General features: G+C 33.9%; 1 protein-coding gene across 1 annotated transcript in view; it reads left to right on the top strand.

The window, feature by feature from the left end:
• Nucleotides 1-8,856: 8,856 nt before the first annotated feature.
• LOC144762686 (uncharacterized) overlaps nt 8,857-24,495 on the top strand; it is a 28,199-nt gene continuing 12,560 nt past the window's right edge. Inside the window, exons 1-2 of the mRNA XM_078647929.1 lie at nt 8,857-8,947; nt 12,436-13,392. Coding sequence (XP_078504055.1) covers nt 12,439-13,392 — 954 coding nt within the window. The 5' untranslated portion in view covers nt 8,857-8,947; nt 12,436-12,438. The remainder of the gene's footprint in view (nt 8,948-12,435; nt 13,393-24,495) is intronic.

Below are 24,495 nucleotides of genomic sequence, written 5' to 3'. Positions count from 1 at the left end.
GCTGTTGAAGACTGTTGTATGAAGTTTGATACATCACCTCATGATCTCGAGTGAATAAAGAAGAACTCTACACTTTTCAGCATACTTTGTGGACTGTTATTTTGGACAATTTATGTTATTCTGGATAATTGTTGATATCCTAGACCAGGATTTGAGGAATAGTAATTGTGTACTTTTGTAACCAGGGATACTGGTTATCTTTTGTGTTAGAACAGTACTATAAATACTTGTGAATTTAGTTGGTTGTACTAAGACCACCAGAGATAGAATTGATTTAATATTGGGGATCGCAGGTGAGACCACCTTGTATCCTATGAGTAAGGGAAAGGGACTGACGGATGGAGTGAGGGAAAGAGAGTGAGGGGGAGTGAGAGAAGTGGAGTGAGTGAAAGAGAGTGAGGGATGATATGAAGGAAAAAGAGTAAGAGGAGAGTGAGAAGAGACTGAGCGATACAGCAAGACAAGGGTAGTGATGGAGGAAGATAGGAAAGAGAAGTGAGGGACAGAGAGGGAAAAGACAAACTTGGACAAGGTGAGTGAGGATGAAGGAAGAGTACTGATAGTGAGAGAAGGAGTGTAAAGGTGAATGAAGAGGAGAAAGGAGAATGAGGAAAGGGGAGTAAGATGAAGAAAAGGAAGGTGAGTAAAAGAGAGAGTGAAGAAAGGGAATGCGAGATAGAGAAATAATAGAGTGATGAAAAGGTATTTTTTGTTTGTCATACTTACCTTATAAATAATGAAAAGTTATGAGTACTTTTTATTATAAATATAGTATCTGTGGAAGACAAGAAAAAATTGAGTTATAATATATAATTCACAATACAAAAGAAAGTAGAAGTGAAAGAAACAGAAAGGGAAAGAAAGGAAAGGTGAGGGAGAGAGAGAGAGGGAAAGAGTGAGACAGAAAGAGAGGGAGAGCAAGTGAGTGACAGGGAGTGAGGTGGTTAGACTGAGTGAGGAGGATTGGTGTCACTACAACGCATGTTATTACAACGCATGTTTTTACATCGCATTTTTTACAACGCAAAGTCTATTACAACGCGATTTTTTACAACGCATACCACTACATCGCAATATAGTGTTATTAATGAAAAAGTACCAATACAACGCATTCTGTTACAACGCATACATTTACATCGATTTTTAATATATAATTTTTTTTTGTAACATAAAATCTGGCACGAGATGCAGGGAAAATAGGGGTTTTGGGTGGGGAAGTGTATTAAAATATAGTGAAAAACTACACGTACAAGTAACAATATTTTAATAAATTATTTAAATGTATATCGTTTTTTTTTTGTAACATAAAATCTGGCACGGGATGCAGGGAAAATAGGGGTTTTGGGTGGGGAAGTGTATTAAAATCTATAAAAAATCTCCACGTAAACTTACTTTTTTTGTTTAAAATTTAATAAATTAATAAATTAGCTTAAAATATTATAATTTTAAATTAATTAAATAAATAAATTATAAAAATAAATAAATAAAATAATAGCCAAAAATCATACGGAAACACTGTATAATCATAAGAGTATTACATTTAATACTCGAGTATTAAAATAAATACTTGAGTAACAATAAATATATTAAAATTTTTAAAATTTACATTAATTAACAAAATAATGTCGTTAAATCATTTCATATTGTTACATTATCTGTAAACAATTATTTTAAAAAAAAATTAGATTGTTAAAAATTAATATATATATTTATTAATTAAATAAAATAAATAAATAATTTTTATTATTTAAGTAAAATAAAAAAAAACGACGTGTTGGTAGTAAACTATTTCCATAAATAATCGACCTATATTTCTATTATTCAAACAACACAGATACAATTCAATGCATAGAAATATTCTAATTAAAACGAGAGTAATAAAAAACGTACTCGATATATTTTACAAAGTAGTCATAGTAAGGAAAATATTATATTTCAAGAAAATAACGACGTATTGAAAAAATAAGGAATAAATGATTATAAATAATTGATTTTTAAACTTTTTAATCAAAAATAACACATTAACGTGCAAAGTTGCGCCATTTTACACACAGCAAACTAAAATGAAGTCCATCTACGATTTCCATGACCTACAATATCAACAAGACTTTCAAGATGGATGCCAAAATGGAACGAAAGTATGAAAAGTTTACTTCTACGTAACGTATTTTAAATTATATGTTTCCACATCAAATGATTTTAAATAAATTTAGAAACGGAACGGTATAATTTACTCCAAAAATAATGATAATTACGAAAAGTTATAAATAGAAGAAACCCACCATTTTGAAGGCAGTTGATTATCAACTAACAGAGTGAGCAGACGTGAAAACCTGACCCTCTGACCTCTTGATTTAATTGTGAAGGAAAAGGAATATAGACGCATTTCTCTTTCACATTAAAGTAAGTCAAATGAAATAAGAATTAAAATTATGTAGTGCTAACATATCAGCACCAATATATTTAAAAAATATTTTTTTAAATAGATTATTTAATATAATAATAAGCATTTAGAAAGAAAGTATTAAAACGTTTGATAGCAATGTTTATATGTGTTAAATTTTTTATAATTATTAAACAGAATACTTTTAAGAAATCGAATCAAAGGTTGATGAAATTTTTTTTAACCAATAATTGCATTGTCAACAAGGTAACTGCTGAATACTTTAAAAAAGCTTATATTTAAACGTATTCAATTTAAATAAATAAATGAAGAAATACATTACCATAACCAAAATAAACAAGCAACATTACTAAACGTTCTCTCCCTCTCCCCCACATCCTTCGAAAATTAATCGTAAATGTAATATGTTAAAAAAAATAAGACAGACACATAATACAGCGTAAAAATGGATGACAACTAAATGTCAGAATAGTTAAAAATAAAAAATAGAATATGTATTTATTTGCTTTGCATCTCATGCAAATCAACATTTAATTTTAGATACTTCAATGTATGTTGTGAAGCAGTATAGATTGTGAAAAAAACCTGAAACAACAATCGATTCAACCAAAGATTTAAAAATATAAGAAGAATAAAGGACTATCAGCAAGGTAAATACTTGACAGTTTTAATGTACCAGTAGAATATCGTTTTAAAAAAATATGAATTAGTATAAGAAGTAGATTATTTTCTACAAAAAATGTCATAGTAATAAAACTCGCATGTATTATGAAGGAACATATAACACGTTTTCAAATGTTTTCTTTACAGCAAAAGGAGAACAACCAAAACTGAAAAAGCCACCGAAAATCTGCCAATATCGAAACCATTTGCAAAATAACACCACAAATTAACATTCAAATCTCAAAGGTAACTTTTAAATATAAACACATTTCTATTTGAGAATACATTGGAAATCATAAATATTTTTTTAGCTGAATATGTGCAGGATAGTCGAAAAAATGTAAATTTCTATTCGAACTCTAGGTAAGTGCATATTCTGAAAAAAATGCTGAATATTAATAGAAACTAAGAAAAGTGCTGGATATTGTGAAATTATCTCTTATTATTTCCACTCTGAGAAAGTGCATGACTTTAGTGGTCCCCAAACCTTTTTTGGGGGTGCTAGAGTGTGTCAAAGTGACACCCCCTGCACCCTTGTCAATATCTTTATTTACCGATTCGGTAAATACCGACCGGTAATGCCCCATTCATTCCTATGGGCTTCAAAGCCCATAGGAATGAATGGGGCATTACCGGTCGGTATTTACCGAATCGGTAAATAAAGATATTTACCAATTCGGCAAAAGGAACATCTGGATGTTCCTACATCTCGACCCCTTAGATTTACCGATTTTTAATTACCTAATCGGTATGATTCGGTAATTAAAAATCAGTAAATCTATTTTACCTACATCGGGTCCTAAGTAATCTAAGTCCAGGTAAATGCATGATGTAAGAAACAGCTGGTTAGTGTTAACATTTCAGTAATTTGTAAACATTAATAACCATATTTTTATTCAAGACAACGTACAAAAGGGATAAATAATTAAAACATTATCCGATTCGATTCAATTCAAAATACTTTATTCGGTTAAAAAGACAAGAATAACCATAAAAGTAGCATAAAGAAAATACAGTTTACACGGGAGTCATGTATTCGTTATTTAAAATACATATGTACAATAAGGAGATTAATTCATTAAGATCGATTTACGACATTTAAAAATAGATTTAAAAAATTCACCCAATGAGGCTACCATAAAAACAGTTTCCATTTTCTGGCACTCTAAAAACGCTAAGTGACATCTTCGTATATTTAAGTCTTTGAGAATAGGGATGATAAGTTTCTTTCGAGAAAAGGTATAAAATTTACAAAAAAATAAGATATGAATATCAGACTGTGGGGAGACATCATCACATGGACAAAAGGGTAATTCTTTCAACCAGCAATTCATCACGGGAAAAGACAAGACTCTAAAAACAATATTGAGTCTAAACCGGGTTAAAAGGAAACGTTCATGATTAGACATATATAAGGACAAGTATGGCTGTAATTTATCTCCGCATAAAATATCCTGGTGAGCAGAGACAGTCTTTTTTCTTGCCTCCTCTAAATGTCTTTTGTCCCTGAGATGGGCAATACACAAATTTTTCAAGTCTCTTCTCGATATGTATGCCATAGTTGGTGGGTCCTCAAAGTATTGGACACAATTTATTTCACTGAGAAAGTTCTTGACATAACATATCCATTTGGAATCATTGATATTGTCTAATACTAAAATGTCCTTTAAAATAGCCCGATTAACCAGACATTCATCATTTGTCCACACCCTATGCCAGAGAAGGATTGGCTGAATCTTAATCGTGTCAGTAACATAAATTACTCCCAATTCAACATGGCATATCATAGTTGCAGTACTTTCAGGTACAGACAGGATGTGGCGTAAAAATTTATTTTCCATGTTTTGGATTGTGCTAACATTTGAGTAACCCCACAGCCCTGATCCATAGGTGGCTACTGCTAAGCAGGATGCCCTATAAATAGTTAAAATCTCTTTTATGGGTTTTTTCCCTAATTTTCTCATAAAACATTTTAAGGCCATAATAGTTTTGGAAAACAGCAAAGATCTAGCCTGGATTGCACTAGTCCATGAGCCACTTTCATGAAACAGAATTCCCAAATAGGGAAAAGTGGAGGTCTTTTCCAGGGGATTGGAATTTATAAAAATGGGTTTCAAATGCTTGTTTGATCTTGGCCCACAATACATGGACAGTGTTTTTGAACAGTTGATCTTTAAGTCTAAACCAAGCATGAAACTGTTAAAAGAAGTAACCAAGGTTTGTAACGCCATTGGGGTTCATGCCATCAAAACGGCATCGTCCACGTACATCAAGGCAGGGACAGGCCTTCCACCCACAATAGGCATGTCCCTACCCTCCTGCACGAGTCGTTTCTCCAAGCCATTTATGTATAGCAGAAATAAAAATGGAGCTAAAACACACCCTTGGCGTACACCCCGACCAATCCCAAATTGTCTAGTGCATTCACCATCTTTCCCAAAACGGACACTTGCATTGGCCCCGGAATATAGATCTCGCAAGAATCAAATAATGGCATTGTCTACCCCCAACTCAATCATAATTGACCACAATTTATTGTGTGAAACACAGTCAAAAGCTGACGATAAGTTAACAAAGGTGAGGTATAGACGTTGTTTTTTAACCCTTACATACTTCTGCTGCAGGATGAGCAGATTCAATCCTTGCTCTATAGTCCCTAAGCCTCTTTGAAACCCAAATTGGAAATCACATAACACCCCATTCTCTTCTGACCAGATTCGCAATTTATCTAAAACAACTCTCCCTAAAATTTTTATAGAGGAGTCCAATAAAGAAATTGGCCTATAACACATGCAATTCTGCCTGTCCCCTTTCTTAAATATTGGGACTATAATCGATGTAATCCAGGTGGGAACTAAGCCCTTTGCCAGAGCAACATTAAAAAGCTGGACAAGCAAAGGCCCCCATAATTCAGTATTGGCCTTATAGAGGTCTGCTGGTATGCCATCTGGTCCAGCCGCCTTACCCCCTTTGGTTGCCTTCAAGCTCGCCAGAACTTCGGGGAGGGTTACGACCAGGACTTTGGTTGAGTCTATGTTTGGGCACATAAAGTCCTGACTTATGTCAAGGACTGGTTCCACAGCCTTATAGAGCGAGGAAAAGTGCGCCACCCACTCCTAAAACATTATCCAAATATATAACACATTTTCTAATTTTTTTTTTACATTCAAAGGAGAACAACCAAAACTGTAAAAGCAACCAAAGCTCAGCCAATATCAAAACAGTTTGCAAGACTTGAAAGAAACCCACAAACCAACCTTCAAAACTCAAAGGTAACTGTCAAATAAACACATTTCATTTTCTGCTTACATTGCATACGATATATAAATTTAAAGCAGAAAAAACGCAGGATAGTGAAAAAATGTCAATTATTATTTAAATTCCAGGTAAGTGCTTGATACGGTAAAGTGCTGGATATAATAGAAATACAAATTACTATTCTAACTCCAGGTAAGAGCATGATTAGAGAAAGTGCTGGATAGTGTTGAACTGCCACTTACTATTTTCACTCCAGGAAAGTGCATGATTAGGAAAAGTGCTGGATAGTGTTGAAGTGCCACTTACTATTCTAACTCCAGGAAAGTGCATGTTTAGGGAAAGTGCTGGATAGTGTTGAAGTGCCACTTAATATTCTAACTCCATGAAAGTGCATAATTAAATAAAGTGCTGGATAGTGTTGAAGTTCCACTTACTATTCTAACTCCAGGAAAGTGAATCATTAAGGAAAGTGCTGGATAGTGTTGAAGTGCCACTTACTATTCTAACACCAGGTAAGTGCATGATTAGGGAAAGTGCTGGATACTGTTGAAGTGCCACTTACTATTCTAACTCCAGGAAAGTGCATGATTAGGGAAAGTGCTGGATAGTGTTGAAGTGCCACTTACTATTCTAACACCAGGTAAGTGCTTGATTAGGGAAAGTGCTGGATAGTATTGAAGTGCCACTTACTATTCTAACTCCAGGAAAGTGCATGATTAGAGAAAATGCTGGATAGTATTAAAGTGCAACTAACTATTCTAACTCCCGGAAATTGCATGATTCGGAAAGTGCTGGATATTGTTGAAGTGCCACTTACTATTCTAACTCGAGATAAGTGCATGATTAGCAAAAGTGCTGGAAATTGTTGAAGTGCAACTTACTATTCAGAATTCAGGAAAGTGCATGATTAGTGAAAGTGCTGGATAGTGTTGAAGTGCCACTTACTATTCTAACTGCAGACCTGGACTTGGAATTGTAAGTGGCACTTCAACACTATCCAGCACTTTCTCTAAAGTGCTGGATAGTGATGAAGTGCCACTTACAGTTCCAAGTCCAGATAAATGCATGAGCAAATAAAGTGCTGGTTATTGTTAACATGTCACAAATTTCTAATCATCAATAAATATAGATTATTTTTTTCAACGTTTACAACAGATATATAAATAAAACATTATCAAACCATATAACACTTTTTTAAATCTTTTCATTACAGCCAAACAAGATAAACCAAAACCGAAAAAGCAAGCAAAGCTCAGCCAACATCAAAACAATTTGCAAGACTTGAAAGAAACCCACAAACCAACCTTCAAAACTCAAAGGTAACAGTCAAATAAACACATTTCATTTTCTGCTTACATTGTATACAAAATATAATTTTATAACCAAAAAAGTGCAGAATAGTGAAAAATGTCAATTACTATTCAAACTCCAGATAAATGTTTGATTTGTAAAAGTGCTGGATAGTGTTGAAGTGCCAGTTACTATTCTAACTCCAGATAAGTGCATAATTAAAAAATTGCTGGATAGTGTTGAAGTGCCACTTACTATTCTAACTCCAGGAAAGTGCATGTTTAGGGAAAGTGCTGGATAGTGTTGAAGTGCCACTTACTATTCTAACACCAGGTAAGTGCTTGATTAGGGAAAGTGCTGGATAGTATTGAAGTGCCACTTACTTTTCTAACTCCAGGAAAGTGCATGTTTAGGGAAAGTGCTGGATAGTGTTGAAGTGCCACTTACTATTCTAACTCCAGGAAAATGCATGTTTAGGGAAAGTGCTGGATACTGTTGAAGTGCCACTTACTATTCTAACTCCAGGAAAGTGCATGATTAGGGAAAGTGCTGGATAGTGTTGAAGTGCCACTTACTATTCTAACTCCAGGAAAGTGCATGATTAGGGAAAGTGCTGGATAGTGTTGAAGTGCCACTTACTATTCTAACACCAGGTAAGTGCTTGATTAGGGAAAGTGCTGGATAGTATTGAAGTGCCACTTACTATTCTAACTCCAGGAAAGTGCATGATTAGAGAAAATGCTGGATAGTATTAAAGTGCAACTTACTATTCTAACTCCCGGAAATTGCATGATTCGGAAAGTGCTGGATATTGTTGAAGTGCCACTTACTATTCTAACTCGAGATAAGTGCATGATTAGCAAAAGTGCTGGAAATTGTTGAAGTGCAACTTACTATTCAGAATTCAGGAAAGTGCATGATTAGTGAAAGTGCTGGATAGTGTTGAAGTGCCACTTACTATTCTAACTGCAGACCTGGACTTGGAATTGTAAGTGGCACTTCAACACTATCCAGCACTTTCTCTAAAGTGCTGGATAGTGATGAAGTGCCACTTACAATTCCAAGTCCAGATAAATGCATGAGCAAATAAAGTGCTGGTTATTGTTAACATGTCACAAATTTCTAATCATCAATAAATATAGATTATTTTTTTCAACGTTTACAAAAGATATAGAAATAAAACATTATCAAACCATATAACACTTTTTTAAATCTTTTCATTACAGCCAAACAAGATAAACCAAAACCGAAAAAGCAAGCAAAGCTCAGCCAACATCAAAACAATTTGCAAGACTTGAAAGAAACCCACAAAGCAACCTTCAAAACTCAAAGGTAACAGTCAAATAAACACATTTCATTTTCTGCTTACATTGCATACAAAATATAATTTTATAACCAAAAAAGTGCAGAATAGTGAAAAATGTCAATTACTATTCAAACTCCAGATAAATGTTTGATTTGTAAAAGTGCTGGATAGTGTTGAAGTGCCAGTTACTATTCTAACTCCAGGAAAGTGCATGATTAGGGAAAGTGCTGGATAGTGTTGAAGTGCCACTTAATATTCTAACTCCACATAAGTGCATGATTAGAGAAAGTGCTCGATAGTGTTGAAGTGCAACTGACTATTTTAACTCCAGTAAAGTGCATAATTAAATAAAGTGCAGGATAGTGTTGAAGTGGCACTTACAATTCCAAGTCCAGGTAAATGCACTTATTATTCAAACTCCAGATAAATGCACGATTAGAGTAAGTGCTGGATAGTGTTGAAGTGTCATTTACTATTCTAACTCGAGATAAGTGCATGATTACAGAAAGTGCTGGATAGTGTTGAAGTGCAACTTACTATTCTAACTCCAGATAAGTGCATGATTAGGGAAAGTGCTGGATAGTGTTGAAGTGCCACTTACAATTCCAAGTCCAGGTAAATGCTCTTACTATTCTAACTTCATATAAGTGCATGATTAGTGAAAGTGCTGGATAGTGTTGAAGTGCCACTTACTATTCTAACTGCAGACCTGGACTTGGAATTGTAAGTGGCACTTCAACACTATCCAGCACTTTCTCTAAAGTGCTGGATAGTGTTGAAGTGCCACTTACAATTCCAAGTCCAGGTAAATGCTCTTACTATTCTAACTTCATATAAGTGCATGATTAGTGAAAGTGCTGGATAGTGTTGAAGTGCCACTTACTATTCTAACTGCAGACCTGGACTTGGAATTGTAAGTGGCACTTCAACACTATCCAGCACTTTCTCTAAAGTGCTGGATAGTGATGAAGTGCCACTTACAATTCCAAGTCCAGATAAATGCATGAGCAAATAAAGTGCTGGTTATTGTTAACATGTCACAAATTTCTAATCATCAATACATATAGATTATTTTTTTCAACGTTTAGAAAAGATATATAAATAAAACATTATCAAACCATATAACACTTTTTTAAATCTTTTCATTACAGCCAAACAAGATAAACCAAAACCGAAAAAGCAAGGAAAGCTCAGCCAACATCAAAACAATTTGCAAGACTTGAAAGAAACCCACAAATCAACCTTCAAAACTCAAAGGTAACTGTCAAATAAACACATTTCATTTTCTGCGTACATTGCATACAAAATATAATTTTAAAACCGAAAAAGTGCAGGATAGTGAAAAATGTCAATTACTATTGAAACTCCAGGTAAGTGCTTCAATAGGGAACGTACTGGATAGTTTTGAAGTGCCACTTAATATTCTAACTCCAGATAAGTGCATGATTATAGAAAGTGCTGGATAGTGTTAAAGTGCAACTTACTATTCTAACTCCAGGAAAGTGCATGATTAGGAAAAGTGCTGGATAGTGTTGAAGTGCCACTTACTATTCTAACTCCAAATAAGTACATGATTAGGGAAAGTGCTGGATAGTGTTGAAGTGCAACTTACTATTCTAACTGCAGGAAAGTGCATAATTAAATAAAGTGCAGGATAGTGTTCAAGTGGCACTTACAATTCCAAGTCCAGGAAAATGTTTAATTAGGGAAAGTGCTGGATAGTGTTGAACTGCAACTGACTATTCTAAATCCAGGAAAGTGCATAATTTAATAAAGTGCTAGATAGTGTTGAAGTTCCACTTACAATTCCAACTCCAAGTAAATGCACTTACTATTCTAACTCCAGGAAAGTGCATGATTAGGGAAAGTGCTGGATAGTGTTGAAGTGGCACTTACTATTCTAACTCCATATAAGTGCATGATTAGAGAAAGTGCTGGATAGTCTTGAAGTGCAAATTATTATTCTAACTCCAGGAAAGTGCATGCTTAGGTGAAGTGCTGGATAGTGTTGAAGTGCCACTTACTATTTTAAAGTCAGATAAGTACATAATTAGAGAAAGTGCTGGATAGTGTTGAAGTGCAACTTACAATTCTAACTCCAGGAAAGTGCACGATTAGTGAAAGTGCTGGATAGTGTTGAAGTGTCACTTACTATTATAACACCAGGTAAGTGCTTGATTAGGGAAAGTGCTGGATAGTATTGAAGTGCCACTTAATATTCTAACTCCATGAAAGTGCATAATTAAATAAAGTGCTGGATAGTGTTGAAGTGCAATTTACTATTCTAACTCCAGGAAAGTTCATGATTAGGGAAAGTGCTGGATAGTGTTGAAGTGCAACTGACTATTCTAACTCCAGAAAGTGCATAATTAAATAAAGTGCTGGATAGTTTTGAAATTCCACTTACAATTGCAACTCCAAGTAAATGCACTTACTATTCTAACTCCAGGAAAGTGTATGTTTAAGGAAAGTGCTGGATAGTGTTTAAGTGCAACTTACTATTCTAACTCCAGGAAAGTTCATGTTTAGGGAAAGTGCTGGATAGTGTTGAAGTGCCACTTACTATTCTAACTCCAGGAAAGTGCATGATTAGAGAAAGTGCTGGATAGTGTTGAAGTGCCACTTACTATTCTAACTCCAGGAAAGTGCATGATTAGGGAAAGTGCTGGATAGTGTTGAAGTGCCAATTAATATTCTAACTCCAGATAAGTGCATGATTAGAGAAAGTGCTGGATAGTGTTGAAGTGCAACTTACTATTCTAACTCCTGGAAAGTGCATGAGTATGAAAAGTGTTGGATAGTGTTGAAGTGCCACTTACAATTCCAAGTCCAGATAAGTGCATGATTAGAGAAAGTGCTGGATAGTGTTGAAGTGCAACTTACTATTCTAACTCCAGGAAAGTGCATTTTAGGTAAAGTGCTGGATACTGTTGAAGTGCCACTTACTATTCTAACTCCAGTAAAGTGCATGATTAGAGAAAGTGCTGGATAGTGTTGAAGTGCCACTTACTATTCTAACTCCAGGAAAGTGCATGATTAGGGAAAGTGCTGGATAGTGTTGAAGTGCCAATTAATATTCTAACTCCAGATAAGTGCATGATTAGAGAAAGTGCTGGATAGTGTTGAAGTGCAACATACTAATCTAACTCCAGATAAGTGCATGAGTAGGGAAAGTGTTGGATAGTGTTGAAGTGCCACTTACAATTCCAAGTCCAGATAAGTGCATGATTAGAGAAAGTGCTGGATAGTTTTGAAGTGCAACTTACTATTCTAACTCCTAGAAAGTGCATGAGTAGGGAAAGTGTTGGATAGTGTTGAAGTGCCACTTACAATTCCAAGTCCAGATAAGTCCATGATTACAGAAATTACTGGATAGTGTTCAAGTTCAACTTACAATTCCAAGTCCAGGTAAATGCATGATTAATGAAAGTGCTGAAAAATGTTTAAGTGCAATTTACTTTTTCAAACAGAACCAACATAATAAATTATATTTCATGTTTCCTTTTTTCCACAGAAAATGGCAAGCAATACCACAGCAATTTATACAAAATCAAGAAAAGGAAACAGACTTCTAAAACACTGTGGGTATATATATTGTAATGAGAGGATAAGTGAACCAAGGAGACATTGGAGGTGTGTTCAATATTATTCTTCTCGTTGCAGCGGCAGAGCAGTTACTGTTGGTGACAACATAATCAAAACCACTGAACATAACCACTCTGCCTCTGCAATGGAAATAGAAATACGCGATACAATCAACCAAATGAAAGATATTGCATCCACCTCCAATGCAACTCCTGGTCAAATTTTAAGAGAGGTTGCACAACATGTCCCTGGACATGTTGCTTGTAATATGCCAACAATCCCTAATTTGCGTAGAATTATTCAACGTAAAAAGCAGGCAAGTAACACACAAACAGTTACTCCACAAACTTTTGCTGACATTGTAATTCCACACGAATTAACTCTTTCTTTCTCTAATGAACCTTTCCTTCTCTATGATAACCAAAACCCTCTCAAACGCATATTAATATTTAGCACTCCCCGTAACCTTTATAAATTAGAGAATACTGAAATTTGGATGATGGATGGTACGTTTAAATGTACGCCCCATCCTTTCACCCAAATTTACAGCATTCATGCACAAATAAACAATAATGTAGTTCCCTTAGTATATAGTTTACTACCAGACAAGCAATCTGCAACCTATACTGAATTTTTATCAGTAATTAAAGAGAAAACATCAGGAAAAAGTCCTAGGAAAATCATTTTAGATTTTGAATTGACTATGATGAATGTCATCAACAAATTGTACGTGGATACCCAAATTCAGGGATGTTTTTTTCATTTTTCCCAGGCATATTGGCGTAAACTTCAAAAAACATCCCTGGTTGCAGATTACTGCTCTGATAGCAAATTACAAGTTGAATTAAAAAAATTAACTGCCCTTTGTTTTGTACCACCTGATAGTGTAGATGAATACTACACTGCAATTTCAGAATCTGAATATTTTATAGAAAATGAACAAAAATTGGCTCCAATTTTAAATTATTTCGAGGACACATGGATTGGGCGTCTAAGCAGATCAGGTCGCAGGAGGAAGCCACGTTACCATGTGCAGTGGTGGAACTGCTACTCAACCTGCTTGGAAGGTGGTGCTAAAACAAATAATGCCATAGAGGGATGGCACAACTCCTTCAGTCATACAATTGGCAAACATCATCCTAATTTTTACTCTTTTTTGAAAACTTTGAAGAAGGAGCAACGTTTTCAAGAAATTAGACTTGCACAAGCATTTTCAGGTAGCCTAAATCCACGACCTTCAAGACAAACGAAGGAAATGTCCAGGAGACTATTGGGTGTACTACAACAATTTTCGTTGTGTGTGGCATCAGACTACCTTGAAAATGTTGCTAACATATTACATTTCTAAAATGTAATCCAAAACTTACTTTCCTGCTTTGCCCTAAATTTATTTTTTATATATTGAATTCAATTGGCTTTTTTGTAAAAAATTTTAAAATTTAAAATCGTCGGGTTCCCTTACCTTTTGAAATCTTACCCTTTTCAGGTATACATTTTTGAAAAATGGAAAAATCCATCCCCTTTCTTTTTACAAATAAAAACCTATAAAAGGCATGTAGAAATTATTTTTCTACTATTAAAAATTAGTTATGATTTCAGAAATGGAATATTTTTCCTAGAAGTAAACATTTTGAACGTTTTTTTTTTAAAGTTATTTTGAAATATTTTTTTCCCCACTCACTATTTCAAAAATGATACTGGCTTGTGAAATATTTTTTTATAAAAATTAGTTTATATGACAAATTTCTGTTGTATTTCAAACAGAAAACAAACAAAAAAGCACCTTTACTGAAATATTACCCATTCTTCTATTTGTCTAACAATTTATTCATTAAAAAATGTGACGTACGCAACCTAAAATAATTTTTTTATGGTTAAGTAACTTCACAACCTAACTAAATATAATCTCACTTACTAAATATATTTATAAATTCTTCCCTCTAGATTTTTTCATGATTTTGCCAAGAACACATCCTAACTGCAATTTTTCTCGCTGACTAAATCTTTTCATTTTTCAAATATTTCTATTTTTAAAATACACACGCAAAACATGTATTTTGTAAAACTGCTTTTTGAAATATGAAAAGAAAACAAACAATTAAACCCATTTTTCGTAATCATATCTTGCATCTATGAAACCACTCGAAAAAAAGCATTACCAATGCCATGAAATTCCTTCTTTTTGAAATATTTATCCAAAACAACCAATCAAGACCCTTATTTCAAAATATCAGCAAAGAATACCGCACATATGTTGCTTCGATTTCAACAATCGTAAATGCAAAAACCAGTTTATTTTTCAACAATCCAAGCCCTAAAGTATCATTTTTCAAATTAACGTTGATAACCTTTCTATGTTGAACAAACTTACAAAAGCAATACATTCCATTCTCAACACAAAACATGTAACATTCAAAATGATTACTTTTTTTGTAAAATAACTTTATTGAAAAATATTTACCCTTGACTTGTTCCGATACATTACCCGACGAAGGCATATACAAATGAAATGTTCGGCGACATGTTCAATTTCAATCAAAAACAAATATTAGTTTAAAACGCAACCTCTCATTATCCTCTCAATACAATATATATACTTTTTTTAATATGTTTTACTGTTAATTAAGTTGTAAAAGTTTCCTACCTTGAGCGCAGATCAGCTTCCAGCTGCTTCCAGCAATCGATGAAATCCAAGATGGCGTCTAACGTCGACGTTAACGTAACGACGTGATCAAAAAGCCGCAAAATGAAAAAAGGACTATTTTAATCTAATGTAATTTTTTTTGTTATAATACATTATAATAATCATTTCAAAAGTTAAAAAATTTAAAAAATATTGTAAATTTGAAATAAATATTATATATTTTTTTTACATGTTATTTTCGTTAAATAATAAAATATTTTTGAAAACACAAAGACTTTTTCAATTATTTTTCTTAATTTATAACGTTTTAAAATAATGTTTATATACCAAAAATAAAGTTTTTAATCACTTACCATTATGCTACCCTTGTATCCTTCTTCTCCATCCTGCTTCTGTTCTTTTTCATCCATACTAAACCGTTCCGCGGATTCCAATGGAGTATTCATAGAAATAAATAAAGGACTAAAACCTTCATTGAAACCAATGCAAAAGCGTGAGAAAGTTTCTAAAAATACATCTATTAATATTCCAAATTATTTGTAAATTATTTAAATATTATTTTAAACATAACTTATTATTAAAATATTTATTAATAATAATTTTTACCTTCTAAATCATCTAATTATTATTATAGTATTATTTTTTGAAATCATAATCTCTATTCTCTCAAAAAATACTGCAGTAATAATATTAAATTTTTTTAAACATTATTTAATATAAATAAATTTTTTAAATTACTTACAAAATACCAGACTATTAATATTTTTTGTAAAAACATTATTTACCAAAGTATTTATACTTATTTTTGTGAACATTATTTAATTTAAATAATTATTTGTGCAAAAATGTTTGAATAAATCATAATCTCTATTCTTTCTCAAAAAATACTGGAGTATTAATATTAATTTTTTTTAAACATTATTTTATATAAATAAATTTAACAAATAGTGAAAAAAAATACCAGAGTATTAATATCAAAAAAATACTGGAGTATTAATATTACTTTTTTTTAAACATTATTTTATATAAATAAATTTAACAAATTGTGAAAAAAATACCAGAGTATTAATACTTACTAATTATTTTTATAAACATTATTTACCGAAGTATTAAAACTTTATTTTATAAACATTATTTAATTTAAATAAATAATAAAAATTTCCTACAAAAAATACCTGAGTATTAATATTTATTTTTATAAACATTATTTACCAAAGTATTAATACTTATTTTTATAAACATTATTTAATTAAAATAAATAATAAAAAAATTATACAAAAAATACCTGAGTATTAATACTTATTAAATTTAAATAAATTATACAAAATTGCTACAAAAAATACCTGAGTATTAATACTTATTATATTTAAATAAATTATACAAAAGTCCCTGAGTATTACATATTACATAAATAAATAATACAATTATTAATACTTATTTTTTCAAACATTATTTAATTTAAATAAATAATAAAATATTGCTACAAAAAATACCTGAATATTATTAATTATTATATACTTATTAATATTTATTATATTTAAATGCCTGAGTATTACATAATTAAATAATAAAAATAATATTATTTAAAATCAAAATTTTGATCACATGTAAAAAAAATATTAAATATTATTATTATTATTAAATAACCCACAAAATAATATTTAACAATTAACCATATAAATTACGATGTAAAAGCATGCGTTGTAATAGCATTTGCGTTGTAATACCATGCGTTGTAAAAACATGCGTTGTAAAAGAACCTGCGTTGTATTACCTGCGTTGTAATAGCACTGCGTTGTTATACTTGCGTTGTAATGGATGTTCCCCAGTGAGACAGAGGGAGAGAGAAAAGGAGTGAAGGGGAGTGAGAGACTAAAGGAATGAGAGTTAGCAAAAGGTAATGAGGAAAGGGGAATAAGGGAAGGGTACTGTCGGATGGAGTAAGTGAAAGAGAGTGAGGGTGAGTGAGGGAATGGAAGCAAGAGAAAGGGAATGGGACAGATGCACAGTGAGGAGAACATGAAGTGGGGGAAGAGGACTCAGATTGAATGAAGGGCAGTGACAGTGAGGGAAGGGATATAAGATTGAGGGAAAGAGAGTGATTGAAAAAGAAGCATATTTATAGAAAGAGAGAGAAAATAAAAGGAAGAGTAGTGAAGAGAGAGGGAGACAGTGAAAGAGACAAACAGAAGGAGAGTGAGGGAGTGTGAAGGAGTCAATCAGGTATAGTGACTGAGACAGAGGAAGAGATTTAGAGACAGATGGAGGAAAGGGTAGTGAGGGAGGGAATAAAGGAAGGGAACTGAGCGAAAGGGAGTGAGGGAGTGAGAGAAGTGGAGTGAGTGAAGGTGAGTGAGGGTTGATGTTATGGAAAGAGAGTACGGGGGGAGTGAGAAGAGTCTAAGCGATACAACAACACAAGGGTAGTGATGGAGGAAGATAGGAAAGAGAAGTGAGAGACAGACAGGGGAAAGAGGGAGTTGGACAAGGTGAGTGAGGGTGAAGAGAGAGTACTGATAGTGACAGAAAGACTGTAAAAGTGAATGAAGGTCAGTAATGAGAATGAGAAAAGGAGAGTAAGATGAGTAGAGGAAGGGGAGTAAGAGAGAGATTAAAGAATAGGAAAGAGGGAAAGAGAAGTAAGAGAGTAAAGAAAAAGTATTTTCTGTTTGTCATACTTACCTTATAAATAATGACAACTTAATAGAATATTTTTTTATAAATATAGTATCCGTGGAAGACAAGAAAAAATTGAGTTATATATTTCATAATACAAAAGAAAGTAGAAGTGAATAAATCAGAAAGGGAAAGAAAGGAGGGGTGAGGGAGAAACACAAAGGGAGAGAGTGAGGGAGAAAGAGAGGGAGAGCGAGTGACTGACAGGAAATGAAGTGGTTAGACTGAGTAAGACAGAGGGAGAGAGGAAGAGAGAAATGGAGTGAAAGGAGTGAGAGACTAAAGGAATGAGAGTTACCAAAAGGGATTGAAGAAAGGGGAATAAGGGAAGGGGATTGACGGATGGAGTGAGCGAAAGAGTGTGAGGAAGAGTGAGGGAATGGGCGCAGGGGAAATGGAATGAGAATGATGCAGAGAGAAGAGAACATGAAGTGGAGGAAGAGGACTCAGATTGAATGAAGGGCAGTGACAGTGAGGGAAGGGATATAAGGGTGAGGGAAGGGGAGTGATGGGAAAAGAAGCATATTAAGAGAAAGGAAAAAGAAGTTAGTGAGAGAGAAGGATTTATGGAAAGAGAGAGAAAAGAAAAGGAAGACTGGTGGATAGAGAGGGAGACAGTAAAAGAGACAAACAGAGGGAGAGTGACGGACTGTGAAGGAGTAAATCAGTTATAGTGACTGACACAGGGGAAGAGACTTAGAGATGGATGGAGGAAAGGGGGGTGAGTGAAAGGGAGTGAGGAAGTAAAAGAAGTAGAGTGAGTGAAGGTCGCTGAGGGATGATGTAAAGGAAAGAGAGTAAGGGGGCAGTGAGAAGAGACTGATTGATACAGCAAGACAAGGGTAGTGATGGAGGAAGATAGGAAAGAAAGTGAGGGACAGACTGGGGAAAGAGGGAGTTGGACAAGATGAGTGAGGGTGAAGGAAGAGTACTGATGGTGAGAGAAGGAGTGTAAAGGTGAATGAAGGGGAGTAAGTAGAATGAAGGAAGAGGAGTAAGATGAGGAAAGGTAAAGGAGTAAGAGAGAGAGTGAAGAAAGGATAGAGAGAAAGAGAAGTAAGAAAGTGATGAAAAAGTATTTTTTGTTTGTCGTACTTACCTTATAAATATAATATCTGTGGAAGAGAAGAAACAATTGAGTTATAATATATATTTCACAATACAAAATACAAAATAATTTGTACAATATGTTATATATTTTATTTTGCTGTTCTCAGAATATATTGAATTTCAATAAAAACAGTGATTTCAATACTACTCATCATATGACAGCGGGCAAAAAAACCACAATCAAAAAGATTGTGTTTAAAAAAACCCATTCAACATTTTCATTAAGAATGTAACAATTAGAAAAAAAACATATCTTATATGTCTTTTTTGAACAGCAATTTCTTACGTAAGTAAGGAATGTCACCAACAATCACAAAGTAACAAAACATTATTACTTCTTTCTTATACACTCTAAATTTACCCGAAATAGTCATTTTTTTTCAGATACCATTCCTCATTGCCCAATAGTATGTGTGCAATCCTTAGTTTGGAAGCTACTTAATAGTACTCTTAAGCGTCCGTTTCCCAACATTCTAACCCAAAAGCACCAACATTTTTTGGACCATCTAACAATGGTTATACCTCCATCCGATGCTATTTATCATGAACATAGAGCCTTAAATAACTAGCATGCTATCAGAACCTCAACATCATCTGGTATGCCGATCATACTCTGCTCATCCTTGATCTTACCAAGGAGCTGTATACCATTAAAAGAAACCTCTACAAGGGAATAAAAAATGTCACCAACATCTCCAACAACTACAACAAATCTAAAACACCTCGGCCTCACTCATGATCAACATTTCCTGTAATACTCATATCACTCACTATGTGAAACACTTACACTACCTCTATGACAAGTACAAGTTTTTTTTATCTTGATCACCCTCACTTACAAAGTAATTCTCAACAGCAGACTAACCTTTTTAACAGCACTAATCTTCCTAGGCCAATTGTTTTCCATAAAATTTGGGTTGTAAAAACACTAGGTAAGAATTTGGTAAGTCAAAAGGCAAACGTTGTTTAACCCCTTCCCTACTGGGCACATTCCCCCACTGAGCTCGTCATGACCACACCCGTTTCTTTAGAACGCTCGCACAGCAGGGGAATTAGCCCAGCATGCGAGCGTTCTAACTGTCATGACGAGCTCAGCTCGTCATGAGCACCGGAGCACCGTGGCTCATGACGAGCTGAGCTCGTCATGAGCATGCAAGGTGTTAAAAGTCAACTGAGTAACATTACAATGAGTCCAGCCTTTTGGACATTTTAAATAAGCTGTGTAATGTCCTGATGTTGTAGAAGAACCATCATGAAAAATAATTGCTACAGTTACAAAAGTTCTTCCTGGAATTGATATTTAAGAAGCGACAAACTTTTAAATTAAAGTTGTCAATTTTGTTTCATCAGGTCTACATCGTTGGAGCATTAAAATTACATACTGTCCATCTTTTTGTATAAATAATGTTGATAACATTTGCGAGTTACATTGGGTACAGATCATGTTTTGATTTGCTTCTCTAACTAGATTATTAAAAGTCACTGATTTGCAGTCTGGTAACGTCAAATATATAAATATTTCAGTGTCTATTTCAGTACTACTTGAAAACAAACAATTGTCACAGTCATGTTGCCATTTATAAGAAACGCCAAAAATATTTGCAATATCTATACCTTCATCTTGCAATACAACAAACATATACATAAGAAATTCCTGACAATCTTGCTGAATATTCTGTGAAAATTGATTTAGACCAGAACTTATGTCTAAAACATTTCGAATATCAGAAACACTTTCTATTTTTGTTTTATCACTGCTAAATTTCTCAAAGACAGAATTCAACAAGCAACAAAATCTTTGATCCCGATTTTCAACAATCGGTTGTTGTAAAGTTTGAAGAAAAAAACAACATTAACCACTACATTAGCATAGCAGTTGACACCAGAACTGTTTTCAAACTGAAATCCAACAACCTCTTCAATACTATTCTTTTTCTTTTTGCTTACAATTACTGGTTCATCTAGTTTTTTTCTTTTCTCTACAACCTCACTACAATTTTTCTCATATCTTCTTTTTCGACCTACCACAAGCTTTTCAAATAAAGGATATTGAGGTAAATTTGGAGCATATTCTCTTCTTAACCTATTATACTCCTTCACACAATTATAATCCAGATAAAGTTCTGACTCGAGATAAAGCAACATATGCCATAGCCTCCTTGAACACGGTACTTCCAATATTCACCAAAGCACTATCTACACTTAAACCTTGAGATTTATGAATAGTCACTGCATATGCCAAACAAACAGGAAACTGTTTTCGGAGGAAATATATATCTTTTACAAGCACAAATCGAGTCGAACAACGACTCAATTGTTGTACTTCTTCAATTTCATCAAATTTGATTTTCAAAAATTCAATGTCATCTCTATTTGAATAATTCACAAAATCAACAACATGACCCATTGCTCCATTTACTAAACCTCTTTCCACATGTAAATTACGTCGTAAAATTATCCAACAATTTAAACAGGCATATAGATTCTTTTCTAAACCAGCCGTTTTAGATATTGATTTGTCTAAAGAATGCAATTTTGACTTCAACTTTTCTGACAAAATATTAGTAGCTCTTTCATGCTCTATTCTATCAATAGCTTCCAGTTTTATAATTTCTTGATTTTCTAACTTTAACATTTTTTCATTGAAGAGTGAACATTCTTGCAGAGTTGGCATCAAGCATATCACTGATTTATTTTCTGCAATTTTTCAATATATATTCTCTGCACCAACATTTTCATTTGGAAACAAATGTGAAAGTAATCGTGCCTTTAAAGCTTCTTTGCCATGTTCACTCACTTTTCCAATTCTTATATCTTGAAGAATACTTTTATAATCAGCATCCTTTGCCTGTTGCATATTTTGAATGAGTTCTGAATATTTGAACTATAACCATATATTAACATTTCCAATACTTCCCAGGCACTTTCTGGTATCTTCATGTGTAACGGTTTTAAACACTGGTTGTCCTTTCACAGGAGTTAGCTGTAGTAGATCTCCAAAAACGATGACGTGTTTGCCTCCAAATAACACATCATACTCTGTTTTAAGAATGTGTTACATTCTTAAATGCACAAAAGCAAGCATTAAATTTGATACCATGCTTACCTCATCAATAATGAGAAGTTTCATTTTTTTCAGGACTCTGGAAACTTCACAACAAGCTTCTCCAGATAGCTTGTGGTATTCTAATTTATTTTTGTGCTCTACTGAAGCATCAATAAACGATGTAAAGTAATCCCTTTAATGTTATGTGCTGCCAACCCAGTTGGAGCGGTAACAACGCAAGAGAGTGACAACTCAGTTCTTTTCTGTAGATAAGTTGCAATTGCTTTAATTAGAAAACTTTTTCCAGTTCCTGCTTCTCCACTCACGTGCAGTGGGACAGGTTTAAATGACCTACATGAGCACTCTTTTTTCTCATGACATAAACCATGCTCAATCTGCTCTCTCACTTCATCATATATTTGAATTTGCTCAACATTTAGTTGTTTTTCCAATTCTTCTAAGTTTATTACATCCTCCTGAGCTTGTTCCATTGCTCTTTCCACCTCATCCATGGCAGTGGCTGCTTCATTTTGGATAATTGGTCCTCCTAGTGGATCCTGACTCAACGAAGCAGAACTTGTACTGTCTTGAGAACTGTCTCTAGCAATTTCTGCTGCAATTGTAGCTTCTTGCTGTATTTCCTCGTTCAACATTTGTAGATAATTCGTAAAAACAGGACATTCTATAGTATTTTTGGTTACGTTGAATGAATCTTCATAACTGAGAAAATCTCCAAGTAGTTCCTGTTCTGTACGCCATGGCTTAAAGAGTTGCAAAAGAGCTAAATAGTAAAATTCCCTTTTGTCAGGAGTTTCGCAACTCAGTTTTCGATGATCAATTAGATGTCCTTTTCTTTGTTTCACCAGACATCCTTCAGATCCAATCACAGCATATACACCTTTATTGATATCTTCTGTAATATTCCTCTTAAAAGTATAGCTTTGCAGTACTTCATAGAGACAAACGTTCTCAAGATGATTTCTTCTATTTGGACAGTATGTATCCAACATATTTGTCTTCAAAATATCTGTACTGTTTTGTTCTTTCTCTGCTAAATACTCAATTTCTTGTACAGATTTCAAAACTTGGTTTCGTGTTCTTGCAAGACCTAAACTCACCCAAATGATTGTTCTAGATTTGGCATATAGACTTGCAGATGATAAGCGATCTGAACATTCATATGCTCCAATTTCTCGATGAGACATCATCTTCAAACTGTAGCTGTGCAATTTCTTACTTAGGCTCTTTTCATGAGAAATGTCCTCCCACATTTTCTTTAGTTGTGTCTTTTCAGATTTCGTAATGTAAGATTTTACAGATCGAGCCACAGCAATGGAGTTGTCTGCAACATATTGAATATCCATGTTAGCATTTGACATGGACAAAATGACTGGGTTATAGTCATTTATGTATTTTGACTCTTCATTTCTTCTTAAGTTGTAGGGATTTTACGGTGATTTTCTTGTGACAGTATGTCGCAAAGATGACATAAAATTGTTCACTCTTCCTTTTGATATTACTGGTCGTGGAAATCCAAAACGACATTTTGTGTAGAACTTGTCCTTTGACGATGGGTTTGAAACCGTAAGACTTGATGTTTTAAATTCTTTTGTTCTGTACTTTTAGGAACAGCACACGTAGAATACTGTTCAATAAAACTCATCACTGTGTCACTTGCATCTGTTCCAAATTTGTGGGCATCTTTGATCCATAGCAGCATATGTATGTGAGGAGCACCTCTTGCTTGATACTTCTTTCTCCAAATGAAATCCAGAACCTCTCCAAGTGGAAGATTTTTTTTGTTTATGATAAAAGACATCATAGCTTCAAATCTATGATTGAAATACCTGCATACATTAACTGGATCGAAAGAGCACAGTTCTCCAGATGTCTTGTATTCTATATTTTCTATGTTTGCATTTGCCTCTTGAAGAAATTGAAGTAAATCTTCCCAAGCATTATCAGCACAGCTTAGAGTAAGGAACCATGTAGGAGTTCCTAAGTTTCTTAGCATACATCTCAAATCCCCATGACGACGGTACCAATACTCGTTAGTACCACGCTGACATGCCATGAGATTAATTAGCTGAGATTCCAAAACAGTGTCTTTCTGTTGGACTTTATCCATAAAGTCCCTTGCCGAAACATTTTGCATATGTACTACACTTTTAAGTATATGGTTCACTGTATAAGAAAGTCCAGACAAGTCACTCTCAAACAGAAGATGATACAAATATGGAATACATTGGCGAAACCTTGGAACTTCTGCATATAATCTTGATGTCCGGTATTTAGATGCAGGAATCTGCACAGGTCGGTCATCATATCGTCCACCTTGACCTGTTGGAAATAACTGATGAAAACAATGAGCTTCCAAGCTTTCTTCCCATACACTAATGGGACTTCCTTTTGCTTCTTTCATTTGGAATAACTCGATAGCATTCCCCATTACTTCTTTGGAATGCAGTGGATGAACACTATAATGTTCATAAATGTGTTCACTTCTGGACACA

This window comes from Lissotriton helveticus, chromosome 6, assembly GCF_964261635.1.
Source record: "Lissotriton helveticus chromosome 6, aLisHel1.1, whole genome shotgun sequence".
Classification (NCBI taxonomy): Eukaryota; Metazoa; Chordata; class Amphibia; order Caudata; family Salamandridae; genus Lissotriton; species Lissotriton helveticus.
The sequence above is the reverse complement of the archived record's forward strand: the minus strand, read 5'-3'. Positions and strand labels throughout refer to the sequence as shown.